This window comes from Cucumis sativus, chromosome 1, assembly GCF_000004075.3.
Source record: "Cucumis sativus cultivar 9930 chromosome 1, Cucumber_9930_V3, whole genome shotgun sequence".
In the NCBI taxonomy this organism is placed as follows: domain Eukaryota; kingdom Viridiplantae; phylum Streptophyta; class Magnoliopsida; order Cucurbitales; family Cucurbitaceae; genus Cucumis; species Cucumis sativus.
This window is the reverse complement of record NC_026655.2, coordinates 7,621,043-7,640,036: the sequence shown is the minus strand read 5'-3', so window position 1 is coordinate 7,640,036 and position 18,994 is coordinate 7,621,043. Positions and strand designations below refer to the sequence as shown.

General features: G+C 37.4%; 3 protein-coding genes and 1 non-coding gene across 6 annotated transcripts; 2 read left to right on the top strand and 2 right to left on the bottom strand.

The window, feature by feature from the left end:
- The first annotated feature begins 294 nt into the window (after positions 1-294).
- On the top strand, positions 295-5,419 carry LOC101209711. The gene is made up of 9 exons (XM_031880162.1): positions 295-1,004; positions 1,549-1,851; positions 2,021-2,234; positions 2,469-2,578; positions 2,652-2,851; positions 3,106-3,209; positions 3,902-4,089; positions 4,170-4,369; positions 4,936-5,419. Exons 1-9 carry the CDS (start codon positions 773-775, stop codon positions 5,164-5,166), a joined length of 1,782 nt encoding a protein of 593 aa, XP_031736022.1. The 5' UTR covers positions 295-772; the 3' UTR covers positions 5,167-5,419.
- A 2,163-nt stretch (positions 5,420-7,582) lies between these two features.
- LOC105435184 lies at positions 7,583-10,907 on the top strand. The gene has a single exon (XM_011654896.2). The coding sequence runs from the start codon at positions 7,756-7,758 to the stop codon at positions 10,576-10,578; it is 2,823 nt and encodes a 940-aa protein (XP_011653198.1). The 5' UTR covers positions 7,583-7,755; the 3' UTR covers positions 10,579-10,907.
- A 265-nt stretch (positions 10,908-11,172) lies between these two features.
- LOC101222337 (callose synthase 11) lies at positions 11,173-17,433 on the bottom strand. 3 transcript variants are annotated; one of them, XM_031886028.1, is made up of 3 exons: positions 16,686-16,877; positions 11,839-16,560; positions 11,173-11,540 (listed from the first exon to the last, which is right to left on the bottom strand). In XM_031886028.1, the coding sequence occupies exons 1-2, from the start codon at positions 16,732-16,734 to the stop codon at positions 11,852-11,854; spliced, it is 4,758 nt and encodes a 1,585-aa protein (XP_031741888.1). In that variant the 5' UTR covers positions 16,735-16,877; the 3' UTR covers positions 11,173-11,540; positions 11,839-11,851. The 3 variants fall into 3 exon arrangements, with proteins under 3 accessions (XP_031741888.1, XP_031741882.1, XP_004146651.1); XM_031886022.1 differs by having other exon boundaries at positions 11,173-11,600; positions 11,839-17,433; XM_004146603.3 differs by having other exon boundaries at positions 11,839-17,431.
- Positions 14,130-14,208, bottom strand: LOC116401854. The gene has a single exon (XR_004214258.1). It is a non-coding gene; the product is annotated as a small nucleolar RNA J33 (small nucleolar RNA).
- Positions 17,434-18,994: the final 1,561 nt, after the last annotated feature.

The following is an 18,994-nucleotide window of genomic DNA, read 5'->3' as shown; positions in this document are numbered from 1 at the left end:
ATAAATGGGTTAGATTATTAGGTTTATGTTTTGATAATAAGGACAGATGTCCGTTTGTAAATGGAGATAGGACGGTGACACCGTATCTCATTAGGTGAGAACTAGAGGTCAAGGAATGATCTCCCACATGGTGCACGTTAGCCTATCAAGAAATTCCTTTCCATTAAAGAAAATAATTTAAATATTTTCTTTTTTTTCTTTTTTACTTCTCTTTTTCTTTTGGAATTTTGGAAATTATAATTTACATTTGTAAAAAATAAAGAAAGAAAGAACCATAAAAATGGGATGAATATTCAACCGCTGGATCACTTCCATATCAAATCAACAAAAACTAAATTTAAATTGAGTGCCAAAGTTGATTAATTTGGTATTGTGATCCCAGATTATTCTCAATTTCAAAAAACCTAGATTCATTCATTCATTCCCTCCTTCTAATCTATCTGCTTCCCAATCTCTCCCTAAAAAACAATTCTCTTTTTCTTCGTTTATTCCCAAGCAACATCCCCTTAGATATAGGGGATTTGATCCTGCTCCTACCCAAACTCCTAACTAGTATTCATGTTGTGAAATCTCAAACTACATTTGGGTTTACAAAGACTAGCGTAATTTTGAAGAACCCAGAGAGTTTGGGGTTGATTTTTTTTAGAGGAGGGTATTGAAATCTTTGAGCTTTGAAGCACAAATTAGAGAGGTTTTGTTTTTCCTTGGTGGGTTTGTTGTGGACGAGATTATAAAGGGTTATGAGAAGAGCACATGTTAGTTTGGAGAAACAATGACTGGAGGGTCATTGGGACTTCGCTCAGGGAGTTACGGGGCATTGGATAAACAGTTGAATAACGTAGTTTCACCGATCCAAACAGCTCGTAAGCCTTCCAAAATGATGAAGGAGAAGGATTATCTGTTTCCTTGGATCTGTAAGTTCGTCGGTAGAAAGAAGGTTGGGATGCTGCTTCTTTGTGTTGTTTCTGCTGCGGTTTTCTTATGGGTACTCTACGTGGGCAAAGGTTCGAGTCTCTCTTTTGCGTTTAGATATACAATCCTTTTTGTCTTTAGTTGTTAGCTGCTGCTGGAATCTTGGAATTTCTGATTGTTTTAAGAAATTAAATTGGTTCTGGGTTTAGTGTTTAGCTGAGAATTTGAATGTTGAAGATTTTTTTTGTTTTGACATTCATCAAATTTATATGAATATTTTACTTTTTTTTTATGTTTATGAATGTGGGATGAAATCAGTGGATATAGCCACAATGTTTGTGATGTTCTTGTTGAATAAGATTTGAGCTACATTGCTTTCTACTTTTTTTTCTTCTAATAATAGCATTCGACTTAGTTCACTTTTGTGGTAGATTTATGATTCAGATGGTTCAGATTACCAAATGTTAGTAGATTAATGCTGTCCTTTTAGGATTTTGCTGTTCCTGCCTATTCTTCTACACTATTCAGTATTTGCTCTTTTCTAATCGCTGGACTTTGAAGATTTTTCCATCCTTTTCTCTTTGTGTGTGTTTGCACGAGGTAGCCATATGCTTAATTTTGATCATGACTCTCCAGGTGAGGATACTCGAGAAGGACAGCATATCCAACGTGTCAGTATCAACAATAGTATAGTTATGACTTTCAGGGAATCTTCAGCTGAAGATATTATGGATAATAGTAGTAGTTCTATGGCAAAGGGGATAGAGACATCTTCATTGGCTCCACCTCCACCTCCGCCTCCGCCTCCGCCTCCGCCTCCTCCTCCTCCTCCTCCTCCACCAGCACTTTTCCTAGGTTACACTCTTCCACCAGGACACCCATGTAACAATTTTGCATTGCCTCCCCCACCTGCAGATAAAAAGAGAACTGGTCCGAGACGTAAGTTTTGTTCCCTTCTAACAGATTTATACTCTTGCACTGTTGCAATTTTCCACACTAGATATCAATTTTCATTGCTGTTCAAAGTTGACAATATAATTTTTGGGCAGCAATGGATTCTCAAGGTAAACTTGCACCTTGACTAAGTTTTGTTTTTTTTATGCTTCAGCATGTCCAGTATGTTACCTTCCCGTGGAAGAAGCTGTTGCCTTGATGCCAAATGCCTCGTCAGATTCACCCGTTCTTAAAAAATTGGATTATATTTATGAGGAAAATTTAAGAAGAGAGACAGAGTTTGGAGGTTCAGACTTTGGTGGATATCCTACTATAGCTCAGAGGACAGATTCTTTTGACATAAGGGAGTCGATGAGGGTTCATTGTGGGTTAGTTATTTTCTGTCTCTATCCTTCTTCTTTCATTTTTACTTCAACAATTTTCCCTTGCCTAGTGTCTACATGGTGTGGGTTGCCCAGATGATATTTTAGGAATACAACATTTTACATATTTATCCCGCTCTCTTGTTGTTATCTGTTATTTCGATGTATTGATGATAAATATTGTATCGCCTCCATTTTTATTTTATCTTGGATTTATGTGTTGGTTTATGCTGTTATTAGGTTTGTTGGAGGAATCAAACCTGGTCGTAACACAGGTTTTGATATCAATGATGATGACCTTCATGATATGGAACAGTGTCGTGGTGTAGTTGTTGCATCTGCAATATTTGGTACGATTTTGCAATTTTGTTTTTAACTGTTAACATCTATCATTTGTTGCTCATCAAACTACTTATTCTTCAGGAAATTTTGATGTCATAAATCAGCCAACGAACATTAGTGAATATGCCAAGAACACTGTTTGCTTCTTCATGTTTATTGATGAAGAGACAGAAGCATCATTAAAGGAAACTGGTATCCTGGAAAGCAGCAAGAAAATTGGTTTATGGAGAATTATTGTGGTCCATAACTTACCTTACAAAGATGCACGGCGTACTGGAAAAGTAAACTCCTAACTTTTAGTTAATACGTTTCAATGTGTATGAAACTAAGCTCAGTCAGATAATCACGTCTTCATAGTAGTTCTCAGGGGTCCTTCCTTCCCACTTTTTCATCTTCTTGAGCAGAAAGACATTTTTATCTGGCCATTGCTCTTAGTTTCATTTTCTGTATCATCAATTTGTGCTTAAAACTGGATGCTAAAATGTATGAATTATGCCTTAAACGTATCTTTTGTCCTGTGTTTTTACTGTTGCAGATTCCTAAACTTCTGGTCCACAGAATGTTTCCCAATGCTCGGTATTCTCTATGGATTGACGGCAAACTTGAGCTTGTTGTGGACCCATATCAACTTCTTGAAAGGTACATCTGGTTATTTGTGAACTTGGCAAGTTTATTGAGGGGTTCTGTTCTCGTAATACTGCATTGAACATTGTGATGGCAGTACTCCTAGTTTTCAACCATCTCAATCCCTTCTGTTGAGCCATTAGAATGGGTCCAAATTTCTGCCACGATACTTTATTGACAATTTCCCACTGTCAATATAGTTATTGGTTATGCCATATATTAGGCTGATTAAATCTTGCTCAATATCTTTGTGCGCTTATTTACATGAATGAGCATTAGATTACATTGATCTTTGACTACTTATGTTTAAATTGTCTTCTTGCCTCTCTTTGTGGCAGTAACTGAAGACTGAAGGGTTGTATTGATGGAAAGGCCTAGAGCCACTCTATGGTCCCTTCCACAGGAAATGATAATGGAAGACCTGAGTTTCCCCACTCTGAAGTTCCTTCAGTTTAATATGTTACAGTCGGTGGCCTGTTATAGTCTTTGGTTATTTCTAATTATTAGGAAGTAAAAAGTTAACGCTGGAACTCAGAGTCTCACAAGCAACTGTAGTTTGGCAAACGCTATAAATCTTCATTTATATAGTAATAATAATAACTACAACTTCGAATGTCTAAATGCATAGTTACTCTGTGACTATTGAATGGTTTGAAAGTCTCACACTCCCTTTTCAATTTTTAACCCCAAATTGTCCCTAATTTCAGGTTCTTATGGAGAAAAAATGCTACATTTGCAATTTCTAAACACTACAAACGCTTTGATGTGTTTATGGAAGCTGATGCAAACAAAGCTGCCGGAAAGTATGATAATGCTTCTATCGACTTTCAGATTGACTTTTATGTGAAGGAAGGTTTGACTCCATATTCCGAAGCCAAGCTTCCCATTACAAGTGGTATGTTACTCCCACACTCTCCGTGAAAGAAATAAGTTAAGCCAGGGTAGTAAGAGTTGTCTGTTTTGGATTTTCTGCAGATGTTCCAGAGGGATGCGTGATACTAAGAGAGCATGTACCCATTAGCAATTTGTTCAGTTGCCTTTGGTTCAATGAAGTCGATCGTTTTACATCACGAGATCAAATTAGTTTTGCTACTGTGAGGGACAAAATAATGGCCAAAACAAATTGGACAATCAATATGTTCTTGGACTGTGAAAGACGCAATTTCGTGATTCAGGTAGATTTTCTATATTGCATTTATGCTTTCTTGTAGTAGAGATCTCCCGCTGATATATTACTATTATTATGTATATAGCATTACTATTATCAAATAACCATTCATATTTCTCACAGTGATCACTATATCAAGGTGCTCTGTATATTCCTACTTTTACAAGAAACTTAACTGTACGCATTCAACTTTCGATCCCATTCCAAACAATAGTAACAAAACAATTGTTGAAAATGTAGCCATTACTTCAATATTAGAATATCAGAATTGTTTTTTTTGTAATTCTTGTCTTGTTCTATATCTTCCTATCTTCTGATTGATTTATGGAGAGCGTTCAACATTTAGTGAATGGGAAAACTTCTTGTATGGAAAGACGTGAGTTTTGTTCTTCTGTTTGAAGGGAATTTAAAAACGTTGTGAAATATTGTATCAAGTAGTTTGAGAATGTCAAGCTGTTGATAAAGTTGTGGAAGCCAAAACCATTGTCTTCAAGTTTTAACTGCGTGTACCTACATCCATGACATTACTCAATTTTTAAGTTTCTATTTTGAATCCGTCTCTTTGGCCTGCAGAAATATCATAGAGATGTACTTGAACAGAAGGCTCAATCTGCTCCCATGGCTGTCCATCCCCCACCACTTCCACCTTCTCCACCATTTTCTGTACTTAATCCCGTCAATGAGTCATCGTCCGATAGAGTATCAAGTTTACCAAGGAAGGCTTCCCCGAGGCGTAATCGAGAGAGGAGGTCTAGGCGTCATCGTAAAGTCGCTGCAGGTACAAAGGACAATGATTCGAGTTAAAGTTTTGTTCAGAAGAGTTACTTTTATGCCTTTTCAACAACCCCATTTAAAATATATATATATACACTGGGGCTAGGATGGTTGTGCAGGATGAGTGCTCTAATTCTATTTCCACATAGTTCATTTTCTCATTCTTTCTTTTTCTTCTATTGGACTTTCCATTCATTTTTCATGTATATAGAGCAGACCAAACTATATCTAATAATAATTGTTTTATGGGTTGGTTCCAAATTATCATCCCTTTTATTACTTCTTTTATCATTGGAAGTCAAAACAAGCATATCTCAACTTGAATTAGATGTCAATTCTCTTATTTCAGACGGTATTAGTCTTATATATGTGATCATCATTATTATTATTATTGATGTTGTTGTTGACAAGTGGGCAAGTTTCGTATTCAACCCTCAATTGGGACCTTCATTGAGAAGAAAGGCAAGAATTGACTATTGAGCTGAGTTTCCAAGCCTCCAACTAATTTCCAGCTTTTGTCCCTCCAATGTTATCAATATTTGATTGTTGACAATTGTGTTTAGTCCATTTATTATAATAACAATATTTCATTGTTGACAATTGTTTGCACTTTTATCAATACTTCTACCAATTTATATGTTACCACAAATGATTGAAATTCAATCTCTTTTGCCCATGGTTTAGGGTTTAGGGTTTATTTCTATCTTCCATTTTTAATGGGAACTTTGAAACTTCATCTGTTTGCCCATGGTCAATGACCTACAAAACCTTTGTTGTGGATGAAACCCATGTATTTTCTCTCTCAAAATTTTATTTATTTCCATTTTCCCATTTATAAAAAGAAAAAAACAAGCATTATTTGCTTATTCCTCATAAGAGAAATTTTGGTTATAAAAAGAAACTCCTTCAGAAATCTACTTAAGGGCGCAAATACTACTTGACATGTACATGTTTTACTTCAGAATATCATTTGCATTGTATGTGATTTCTTAGGCTTCTTTCAAAGGAAAAATTCAGCTTTGAAATTTCATAATTGAGCTTTTATAGAAAAATAAATAGAAGAAAAACTTGTACCAACCTCTATCAAGGATAGAATTGAACATATTTGTAAATTATCATAAATTGAAAAGAGAATATTCCTTTCTTTTTCTTCTTTTCATTTTTTGAACCAAAAAAAGAAAAATGCATTTCTTCATTAAGTAGTGATATTGATACTTTATATGCAAATTAACGATAATGAGTAATGACAAACAACAAAACAAACTTTCCACTTTCGTTTATTGGTTAAAGAAAATTGTTAGGGATGTGGACAAATTTAATATAATTTTGACTGAGTCCATCGTTAGTTCATTTCAAATCAAATAGAATATATGAAGAGCAAAACTCACATGCACTCATATTTCTACATTCAACTATGTGCAATTATGAATCCGTAAAAAAAATAAAGATAAAAGTAAAACGAAAAAAATATGTCTAATTTCAAAGAACGTATCCAACAATGGAAAGACATAAGCAATTTGGTGAGGTCGAGGCCAACCAACCTGCCTTGGGTGATGAACCCGAGCTGAGGGAAATTGGCCATTTACAGCACCCTAGCCCTCCTCTATTGAGTTGGTCGAGCCTAGTAATCTCATTGAGGTGGTTGATCTAAATTGACCTATATGATATGGAACATTCTTAGTGGTTCAAATCCAACCTTGAGTGTACATTTTTTTTTTTTCAAATAGGAAAAGTAAATTCCAAATGTGGAAGAGAAAGGGAAACCATTATTTTAAATAGAGCATGACATCCAAGCTCAACTCCTTCCTAAAAACTAGTTTCTCTCACATTGCGTAAAATATTAACTTAAGCATCAGAGTGTCTGTGACAAACATTACATCGATGTGTTATCTTTTTTTAAACTTATTATATGATGATCTGAATGACTAACCATGTGGTGCGTTGTGTATAAACTCTCTAATTCTATTAGCATCTTTAAGAACTAGAATATAATCAGATTACTGAAATAAGACAAGTGTTAAAAAGCATAAGTAATAAAAAACAAAGTGAAAATGAGATTGAAAAAAAAAATCGAAAATGAGATCGTAAAACTTGAAAATAATAAAAAATACGATTAAATTGAAAACTATTGAAACAAAATGAATTTTATATTATAAATAAGATCCCAAACATCGAATTCAAATATAGGTTTTGTATTACATTACAATACAATTCATTCCATTACCACCCACCAAACCGTCTATAGATCTATAAATCTATATATCTACATATCTACATGATATATTATATTTCTGGAAAGTAATAAAATTAATGTCTCCATTGCAGTTAACAATATGTTAATATTGAACCACATGAATTTTTAATTTCATAATAAAGAAATGTAAAGAAAATATGTGTCTAAATTATTAGCGATCAAATTTGAGTGATTAAATAGTTATGATGTTAGAAAAAATTAAAACGAAAAAAAATTGGCACTTAGGTTCTGGCTGTGCTTAGGTAATGTCAGCCGGCAGGGTCTCGGCCAAGCGATCCGATTCTGCAGCTTTTTATGGAGTTTGACCGATCGGTATTAATGGAATAACTCTTTCCGCCATAACCCCATTGCAGTTTCTCATCATCATGTTCTCTCGTTTCTTCACTTCCCAATTCCTATGGATTTCCCTTCCCTTCTTCTTCACCTTCTTCCTCCTTAACATCCCTCCAACCACTTCCATGGTCCAATATTGGAACTCCGACACTGAAGCCCTTTACGATCAGCATTGCAATCAAATCGTTCCCAAATCACCTTTAGACGTTGACCCATCTTCCTTTGCCGTTCCCAGGCAGAGGCTCCAGTTCAGGAACAGTTACTTCTCTGGTGGCGACAAGATCATCGGTCAAACCCCAGGTTCGGCCGCCCCTGTTTCTCCTCGATATGTGTTTCTTTACACCCTCAATGCCCGTAAAACCGTCTCCCCTGGCGTGATTAAACTTCAAGCTAATTTGGCTCTTCGAGGCTCCACGACGTATATTGATCCTTTTGACAATTCCAAACACCGTCGTTTGCGATTGGTTCGGTATCGAGGACCGAAGACTCGGCCCTGGAGGCGGAGAGTGGGATTTGGGCTCGATGGGTTTTGGTCAGAAACATCTGGGAAGGTATGTATGGTTGGATCAGGTACGAGTTTCATGAATTCGGGGGATTTACAAAATTTGAATGTTGTTCTTAAGCTGAATTATCCGTCAAACGTTACCATTTTACATAGTTTGATTACTGGAACTTTGGAAAGTTTGAATGACAATAATGGTCCGCAATTTTTTGAGCCTGTTTCAATCTTGAGTCTAGCACAGGGTACGGATTACAAGTATACCTTTATAGATAAAGGAGTTGAGGATTGCTTGAGTGGGAATCGTAGAGGTTTAAATCTATCTCAAGGTGTATGTTCTGTAATTAGTATGCTTACTGATACTTTTGACTTGGCGTATGAGAGTGACTGTGATGATGTGAACTGCAATCCTTTAGGTAAGAATGTCAAAGACTTACCTGTTTCAATGTATTATGAAGGAATTGAGTGCACCCATGAGGGAAAATTGCGAATGTTATTGCACTTTGCGAACTCAAGCTATCATGTCAATAGATATTCTTTGGTACCTAATGACACTTTGATTGCTGAAGGAATTTGGGATCAGAAGGAAAACCGGCTTTGTGCTGTTGCCTGCCGAATTCTGAACTATACACAATCGTTAACCGATGCTTCCGTTGGAGATTGTTCGATAAGGTTTAGTATGATATTTCCTGCTGTTTTCTCTATCAGAAACCGAAGTACTGTTGAGGGTCAATTATGGAGCACGAAGTCTGCAAATGAGCCGGGTTACTTCAAGAAAATTTGGATTCGTAGTTATAATGAAATGTTGTTAGATCCTTCTCAAATCAAATATGAATATACTGAGGTTGGAGCACAAAGTTCTTGCCCCCAAAGCAAGAACGTTCATGGTAAGGGAAGGACATACCCTAGTGAGAATTCATCTGACATGAGGTTTGATATATCCTTAAAGAACAGCAAAGGGCAGATTGCAAGGGGTTTTGCATCACCATTATTTTATGGTCAGCGTTCTTATCGAGGGTTTGCTAACTTTTCTTGGTCCGGGGACAGAGAAACTCCAATGGCACTGAACGCCTATGGAAATGGTCTCCTGAACATTAGCTACAGGATAAATTTCAGGTCTTCTGATTTCAAGTTAGCTGGGGAAAACTTTTCATCAAAAAAAGTGTTGATTTCTGCTGAAGGAATTTATGATAAGAATACTGGTTCTTTGTGTATGACAGGATGCTGGCAACGAGAGTTGATGAAAACTCGTATCTTGGACTGTCAAATTGTTGTCAAAGTTCAATTTCCATCTGTAGACGCAAGTGGGATGGATCATATTCAGGGAACGATTGAAAGCAAAAGGTCAAAGTCAGATCCTTTTTATTTTGATAATCTGGAATTATCTTCAGTTTCACTTTATAGAAAGCAAGCTGAAGATTCCTTATGGAGAATGGACCTTGAAATCATCATGGTTCTGATTTCCAACACCCTTGCCTGTCTTTTTCTAGTCTTGCAACTCTTTTACGTAAACAAACATCCGGAGGTGCTTCCATTCGTTTCAGCTTTGATGGTGGTGATTATGTGTTTGGGACACATGATTCCTCTTCTGCTCAACTTTGAAGCTTTGTTTGCAGCAAAGCGTAATCAGCAAAATGTATTTCTTGGTAGTGGAGGATGGCTTGAAGTGAATGAAGTAATCGTTAGAGTAGTAACAATGGTGGCTTTCCTTTTGCAGTTGCGTCTTCTCCAGCTCACTTGGTCATCGAGACAAGGCAATACGAGTGAGAAAGGCTTGTGGGATTCTGAGAAAAAAGTTACTTATCTGACTTTACCATTGTATGCAGTTGGCATTTCTATCGCTTGGCTAGTTTACAAATGGAGAAGTTCTTACAATAGCTCATACAGGCCATTTTTCCAACCAATCCACAAAGGGTATCAATTTGTTCCTACTCGGCAGCTTGGGTACCAGCAAAACTCTTTCTGGGAAGTTCTCAAATTGTTTGCCGGTTTAGTCTTGGATGGTTTTCTGCTTCCACAGATCATATTCAACTTGATATTTGATGCTAAGGAAAAGGCTCTATCCTTCTCCTTCTATATGGGAACAACATTTGTACGTCTACTACCTCATGCTTATGACCTTTACAGGGCTCATCATACCAGCTGGTACCTTGATTTGTCATACATATATGCTAATCACAAACTAGACTTCTATTCCACAGCTTGGGACATCATCATCCCTTGTAGTGGTATTCTATTAGCTCTTCTCATATTCTTGCAGCAGCGTTTTGGTGGTAGATGCGTACTTCCAAGAGTATTTCGTAAACAGGTTCCTTCATATGATCAAGTGCCAACCATAAGCAATGAGGAATTGTAAGATAGGATGGTCAGTTTGTATTTTTATTATTAAGAAGATTCCTTGAGTTTTGAATCATACACACAAATAGCAGGTTTTCGATAGGTTTTTCTCTGAGATAATTTGCCTAAATTGTATTTGATGGACTGGAGAAAATTTGTTGATGTAACTTCCAGGTAAAATATATAAAGAAAAGGTGTGGGATGGTGCTAATCTTTTTATTTATTGATCATTAACATTTGGCAGAAAACCTATGAATAATTTTGTTTTTACCAGGGAACTCCTCAATTGTAAATGAACTATAAACTCAAAGCCCATATTGAACAATAAAAACTTACTTGATGATTCAATTCTTGTTATTTGAAGGCCTAATTTCTATTGTAAGTTTTGAGATCTTAAATTTGAAGGTGTAGTTGCAATTACCACCAATAATTCTATAAGTGGTTTTTGCAAAAGTACCATGGCACCTTAAATTGGCTTATTAGCCTAAGGAAAGATGTTCGTCTGAATATTGGATTAGAGAAATCAGTCCCAACAGTAGCAGTACGGTTATCATTGAACGCTGAAAATTTTGGGGATGTATAATCTGTAGTTTTTAAACAAATTCTTCAAATATGGACCAAGAAACTTATTTGAATTACTCAATTCACGAATCTTGAACAACATAATAGTCAAAATTCAAGTCATACAGCAGAATACAAAAAAAATGAAGGATGTCAGCGTGGATAGGTAGAGGAAAGTTCTATCATAATTAGTTTTCAATAAACAATACAGTAACCAAGTTGAGGACTGAAAATTTAGTCAGAATGCCCTCGGTATGGTTTGGTGATCAACAATGGTATAATTCGTGGACTACTACATTAAATATGAACAGCATGTACAAATCTTGAATGCCAAGGAACTCCCGAGTCCTTTCTTGTGAAATTGCTGAGCTGTGAATCTCATGGTTCCCAGAAATACATCGACGATAAAAGCTAGAAGATCTGAGATATTGAAAATGGATGAATAAGACTTGAGAAACACGAAGCAATTGTTGTAGAGTTCTGTTTAATAAGTTGGCAAAATTCAGGATGAAGTGCTAAAAATACATGATATGAAACAGACTTATAATTAAACTGAATCAAATAACGCAAATGAAAATGATATCTATAACCAAAAGCCAAAAAAGAAAAAAGAAAAAACGTGCAACGACTACTTTGCACTCAGTTCCAAGTGGGTCAGTTAGTTCAACAACAAGAGATTGAAAATGAAGTTTGAAGAAAAGATTGAATCGGGGAGTACCTGAATTCACATCTCATACAGTCTTTTTGCCAGCAATGATACGAGATATCTGGAGGCCTCGGCTGAAGGCTTCATTGAATAAGATTCTTGTTTGCATTGACTGAAAACCAGGCAACCAGGAGAGCAGTGCCAAAGGGGCCATGGCAATCATTCCAAACAATAGATCATACAACCGGGCCAACGAAACGACTGTGTCCCATACGACAGTGGTTTGCAAAAAAGGTCTAAGCACCTGCGCTATTGATATTATGCCCCAGCCAGTAGGAATGAATGCCAAGAGACAGGTAACAAGATCGCCCACGTTAAACGGTGTAAACTCCATCAATATAACAATCACGAGTACCGTAATCACAATGACTATTAATTGAACCAGTCGATAATAGATATGCTCCTTTGCAGCATACTTGTCACGAGCATATGCCACAACAATATAAATCCCAACAAGTGCAATCATGGATACCCAGGAAATAAAATATACAGCTATACTGGTGTTGTTGCCGGTAATATTAAGGTGATATACAATTGCATACTGGAAGAAGAAGAAACGAAGATCCAAAATGATCTCTAGAAGTTTTCCCCATAGACCTGTTGATCTCAGATGGCTGTTCTCCTCAAGCCACCATGCTTCCCAGCTTTGTTCTGCTTTAGTGAACACTCCACCAGCATTCCATAACCAACTAATAAAATCATCAAAGTCGTATACTGTTTTCAACCAATCAAATCCAGAAGGATTAAATATGAAGGGGGCCATTATCCACGAAACAATGAGAAACCAGCTAGAGATTGACAAAATGACAAAAGTAAAAGTATTTGTAGCCAGAGGGCTCCGTGAAGCATACACTATTAAAATAACCCCAAGCTCAATTGCCTTCACAAAGTGACTTCGAGCATATAGTCTGTAATTTTCAGCAAAACTCTTGTGCTGCACCACAAACCCTCGTCCTGTTGCTCGGTACTTAGCTCCACCATGAAGGATAGTGCGTCCAAAGAAATGGGTCCGAGTTCCCAAAGAGAAAGTGTAAAAGAATGAAGCTAGCTGCAACTGCATTGTCAAGAAGTTCCAAACTGCCGGAAGGAACCCGTGCTCTAGGCTGTTCTCCACAATCATTGGTAATGCAGTGAAAAGACCAAGTTGGATTATAAACTGCTGATTCAATATTGCCCCAAGGGCCCTATTGTTTCCAGTACTTGATGCTATTGCTGCATCCTCAACCCCACTAAGCGCAAGATAAAGTCGTCCCCATAAAAACGAATACACCGACAATACTACAAGCATTGTGTTGAAATAGTACCCTACAGTTGTGTAGAAAACGGAAAGCACACGGAAGAAGTCCAATCTATGACCCAGCCGGTATATATCCCTGCTTAAAACCTGCTCACCATTGCCACTGGCCACTTTGGCCTCAAACATAGAGATTTGATTAAAGCCAACATCTCTTCCTTTCCCCACCTGTATATATTCATGGTGTGTCACATTGCCCCCCCTAAGTGTGCAATTGAAGCCAGCAAATATATCCTCGCTAATATTGATCACCTTGGAAGCTTTGCTGATTCCACCACGAGTCAAAAACCAAAATCTGTCAAATACATCAGGGTGACCATAATGCATTCTAACCTTTAAAGGGTTTGCCAGGACTCTCTGTGCTAGGGTCACAAAGCTGGTCTCTTGTGCAGACATGAACCAAGCAAGTGAGGACACTGAGCCAGTGAAGACATTCTCACGAACACCTAAGATGGTTGGCTTTCTAATACCATAAGACTTGTTGAATTCTTCCAATAAATTGCGCATCTTGAGTGCCTCCTCAAAATAATTATCTTGGTTCATGTCAATGGTCTGAAGAGCATCGCCTCGTGTAAAGATAATTGCATGATTCTGATTTTCAGGTTTCCCTTCTCCAATCTTTAAAGGACCAGGTAGCTTAATTCGATAGATCACGACCTCCTTCCCTTGCTCTTGATCATACTTAACAAGAACAGAGTAAAATTCAACCTCGTCCCTCCCACGATGAACTTCATCAACATAGGCAACTCTAAGGGATTCATTATCCTTCATTAAATTTAAGATCTCCTCTGCACGAGGGTCTCTTTTTGCTTTCTGTAGTCCGTAAACTTGGCAGGTAACCACATAGGTGAATTTCATAAGGGCAATCCCGTAGTCAGATCTTCTATGTAACCATTCTCCAATAGATGCTCTATTCAAATCCATGGAAGGAGGTTGTGTTGAACGTAAACCATCCAAGGCATGCTTTCGGGTAATTGAACCATGTGAAGCAATCTCTTGCGATCCCTTTCTGATGTCGATCTCAGATGCCTTGTCTAGAAATGAGAACATGTTTAGTGCCCTATGATAATACATCATTCCCCTGACAGTTCGAGACAATGTCTGACCCCTATATGATGCCCAAAGACGAACGTCTCTTGACTTTTTCGTCCATATGTCATCCTCATGCTCCAAACCCTCTTTACGCATTCGCTCCATAAAATTCCTCCACTCATCTTCATAGATTCTCTGCAGATAGAACAAAGTTGAAACACCATCCTCATTCTCACTTCTCAACATTTCTTTGCCATACACAACTTCTTCATCATAGTAAGGGGTCAGAACGCTGAAAGGCATCATTTTTTCCACATATGGAGCACGGGGCATGTTCATAAAAAGTGAATTGCTAAAGAAAGCTATTCGTCTTCTAGCCTCAAGATTAGAAGGGACGTTATGCATTGAGTCTCTAGATGTAAGGATTGTATGCAGGCGCTGGACATTCCTATAAAAAAATCTGTCCTCTACACTAGGAAACACGACTGCATTCTCAAAGATAAATTCTTCATCAGTGGCTGGATTCCGAGGCACCAATCCTTCTTCTCTCAACTGCTTGGTGGATTTTTTTGATCTTGGGAACTCTCTAATAGAAAGTTCATACAAGGCCTGTAATATAAAAACTGCCTGAGTCATATCTTTCTTAGTTCCAATTAGAAGCTCAACAAGTGAAATTAACTTGGCGTGAATTTCTGGTAGCACATTTGGGTTGTAAGCCTCCATGAACTTCCCCAGGCCAATAGCGTTATCTAAGTCAATAAAAATTTTAACAACAATTGAATTTTCTTCTGAACCATATTTAACAATATTCAAAAGCAAGGCCTTCACACTATCATATGCTTCAATTACAGCACATCTCTGATACTCATTCTTGCATATCTTTAACCAAAGATTCTCATCAGGATTATCTGCAAGCTCTGTTGCCTGACTTAGAGCAAGGAGCAGCTCGTTGCATAGGAGGACACATGGCCAACGAATTACCCTAATACTCCAGTAATTGGGTGGAAGCTCCAAGAGATCGAAATCTCTATCGCTGATGAGATCTTCTTCCCTCATAGTTATGAGAATCTCATTCCAAATCAAAGCAAACTTGGTGGTATCTATCCTACTCGATTCAATCTTTTTGTAAGATAGGCCAAGTCCATATCGCAGCTTCAATCGATGGATGGCATCGCGAATTTTCTTCAGACGTGTCAGTTTAGGGGTGAGCTCCTGTACCTCTGGCATGAGATTAAACTGCATTGCACTAGCAAAGAACTGAAATCTAAGTCTTAACTGATCAATATTCCGAATCTCACCCAGATGCAAAAACAACCCAACTATAGCACCAACAAACGATGAGAAGATAGAATACCATATCTGCAAATCCATAAGATATACTAGGACAACGGGAGTCCATAACAACACAACAGCTACAATATTAGTGCTACCAAAAAATTCATGCCATTTATATGGACCCTTGAGGTTCAAAAGTCCCTTGGTTGGACCAACAAGGGGCTGAATCTGAAAGAAGTAACTAAAAGAAAACTTGGAGGCCAGTACTGCTATCCAGAAGATCGTGTACTTGATATTGTCTACAAGCCCTTCACGCAAGCCACGCCCAACAAAAATTCGAGTATGAAACCACCATGTAAATAAATACAAAACTTTCCAATCTAATTCCTCGAGTCCATTCCGAATCCATGGAAGAACAAAGAATAGCAAAGCCAGCAGCTCAGGGATGACAAAAGCAAAGACTGCCCGAAGAAAAGTAAAAATATTCGCCGTTGCCTCATCTGACCAAAAGCCATCTGAATTCTTCTGACTCCAAATACGCGCATAAAACACTGAAAAAACTATAATCCAAGCAACGGCAGCCAAGCACTTTAGCAGCATTCTGACTCCTAGCCACACGGTTTCCCTCGAAACCAAACTATACTGAGTTCCAGCATCGAGTACAGCCTGAAACAACCGCATACCGCTCCAAGTGATGAATACAGTGAGCAACTCCACCTGCACATCCCTACTCTTCAAAGTAATCCATGGATACTGATGCCCCTGCCAAGCAACAATGATAGAAGCTTGTAAAAACAATAACAACAACACCCAAATCTTGTCAAAGCTCCTAAATATGTTCCAAAACGACCTCTGCTCCACAAAACCTGTCTTCCCCACTCGCCTGTTTTTATCTGTCGTGGCAAAGAAATTACTACTTAAATTCAATGGCCACCCAAGACTGCGGAAACACCTCCTACTCCAGAAATATTCATTGATATCGTCGTAATTTCGCCACGCCGAGTGTGGTGCCGAACCATTTCGACTACTCTCCACCTCAATCTTAATAGTCTGGTAAATGGGCATTACTACACTCTTCAAAAATGCACAATCTCCATGAATCGCAGGCGAATATGGCCGACCCGTATCGGGATCTATATAATCGTCGAGAATCTGGTTAAGTTCCATAGCCATGAAATGATAGATATAACTTAAACATTCAGGAAGAAATCGAAGATTAGCAGCCTCTCCCCAGATTAAAAGGTAAAGTGAAACATACAGCAATTCTCGTCGCTCCTCACTCTGGTCTCGACTTGGGAACCGTACATTGGACTTTCGGCCTAAATAAGAGCACCACAAACTGTAACTCCGAAGAAGTTTCTTGCGAAAGTTGCGAAGCACGGTACGGTCGAGTACATCCGGGTGTTCGGGAGATGAGCGAAGCCGCATTTGGGAATTAGCAAGGTGAAGAACCAGATGCTCGCGTTGGTTCCGAACGTTATCATTCTGAAACCCAAAAAATAGTCCAAGCCAGTCCAATAGATCGTACTTAGGGTTCCATGGAACGAATGAAGGCCTCCTGAGTTCCCCTACAGTTCGTAAAGCGGCTGCGGCGGCGCGTACCTCCGTCGACTGAAGTGAAGGATGGTCAGTGAGAAGATCATGGATAGGGATTATGTTGTATGGCTCCACCGGCGGCAGAGGGTTCGGAAAGCCACCACGACCCGCCGTTTGAGGACGCTGCCTCATAGTCATGATAACCAAACTGTAATTTCTCTTCTATCAAAGTTGCTTCAGTTTCCGACAAGCATAATGTTTCATTATCAGCTTGTTCAATGCGCCGGAACCGTTAGCACCGCCGGTGGATGAATAGACAACGACTTCCTCGGGGAAGACCGATGAAAGATTACCGGAAGGATAGGCTTTTTACACTTTAGAGAAGCGAAGAGAAGAAGGTTAGAAAGAGAAAGAAACTGCCATTTTTTTCCGACTTGTCGTTTCATGTTCCTTAATAATCACTTTGGGGGAAGGAAGAAATTTTGGAGAAAGTAATCAAAAGCTAATTGTTTTTTTTTTCCTTTTTTCTTTTTTCTTTTTTGTCGATAAATATGCCCAGAAATATCCATCATTTTCAAATATTTATTGTTGAATTTTCATAAATCAAATGTCTTTTGAAACACAAAGTGTACTTTTAGAACAGTTTAAAAGAGATTTTAGTTTGTAAAAATACACAACTCTTCTCAAAAACAAAAAATTAACTAAACTTTCTTTTTTCTTTATAACTTAGTCTAACTATCAACTTTCAACCTATGCACTTTAGAATGAAATGGAATTTGAATCACTCATTTAGCATACTGTTTCAACAAAATAATATATATATAGTACAAGAAGAAAATCTATTAATTTGAGGTAAAGAAATAAATCAAAACAAAATCAACGTACAAGAATTAGGACTCACAATCAAAGCATCAAGGTCAAGACTCACATCTCGAATCAAAAAAAACTATTAGAATCATAGTAACAAATCAAACGAGTCTTGAAAATTCACCAAAGAGTTTAGATTTATGAGTCGAGACATCATCTTAAAAAAAACACCACAAAGTATAGAAAAATCTGCTTTACGATAAGACAAACAGTACATAATTATACCGACCCTAAGCTCCTACCAGAAAACAACAAATCAACTATAGCAACTGTGGGTCTATGATAAAAAGGAGAAAACAAACATTAGAGCAACCCTTGTTAATTACACTACTTCCACAAAACAAAGTTTTCTTTTTCATTTTAGCAAATAAGACAAAAAGGAAATTAAGATATATATTATATGTAAAAGAAATACTACTACTAATAATAAGTGTTACTTTTGAAAATTAGTTTTGGTTTGTAATTGGAAAAGAGTGAAGAAAAAGGAATTGGACAGGTTGGCTAAAAGGGGAAGATGGGCGATGGACTCATCATGGGTGGGGAGAGCGTATATTCTCTTCCCACATTTTCACAAAAACAAAATTATAAAAAAATAAAAGGAAGTATTCCCCATACCTACACATACTCGCATCACAAGCGCGTGGAGGTACGACCTAACTGCGTCGGACCCACCGCTAATTCATCAAGAGAACAATTAACTTTTTCTTTTTCTATCAACTGCTTCAGCTTCATTCATATGTTATTTTATAAGTTTTATATATAAACCGTTTTCTTTATTATTTTCAAACTTTCATTTACTATAATATTCATCCTTTCCTATCTTTTCTTTTCTTTTTTCTACTCTCAATTTTGTTTATTCTTTCCTATAATAATTACTATTTCTTTTCAAAATTAAAATAACCTTGGTTCATTTATATATTCCTCCTAATTTTGACAAGTCAAAAACACTGTTATTTTCATGTGAGAATGATATGAATCGATAGATAGAGCCACAACCCCAAGTTTTGTTCTTTTAGGAAAGTTGCACGTGTGAGTAAAGTATCCAATACACATTTGGAGATTTACAACTTAAAAATGGAAAAGACACATGCAGTGTTTGAGCCATGTGGCATAACAGGCTCATACACATTTTATATACAAAAGAAAGATATAAGACTTTATTGA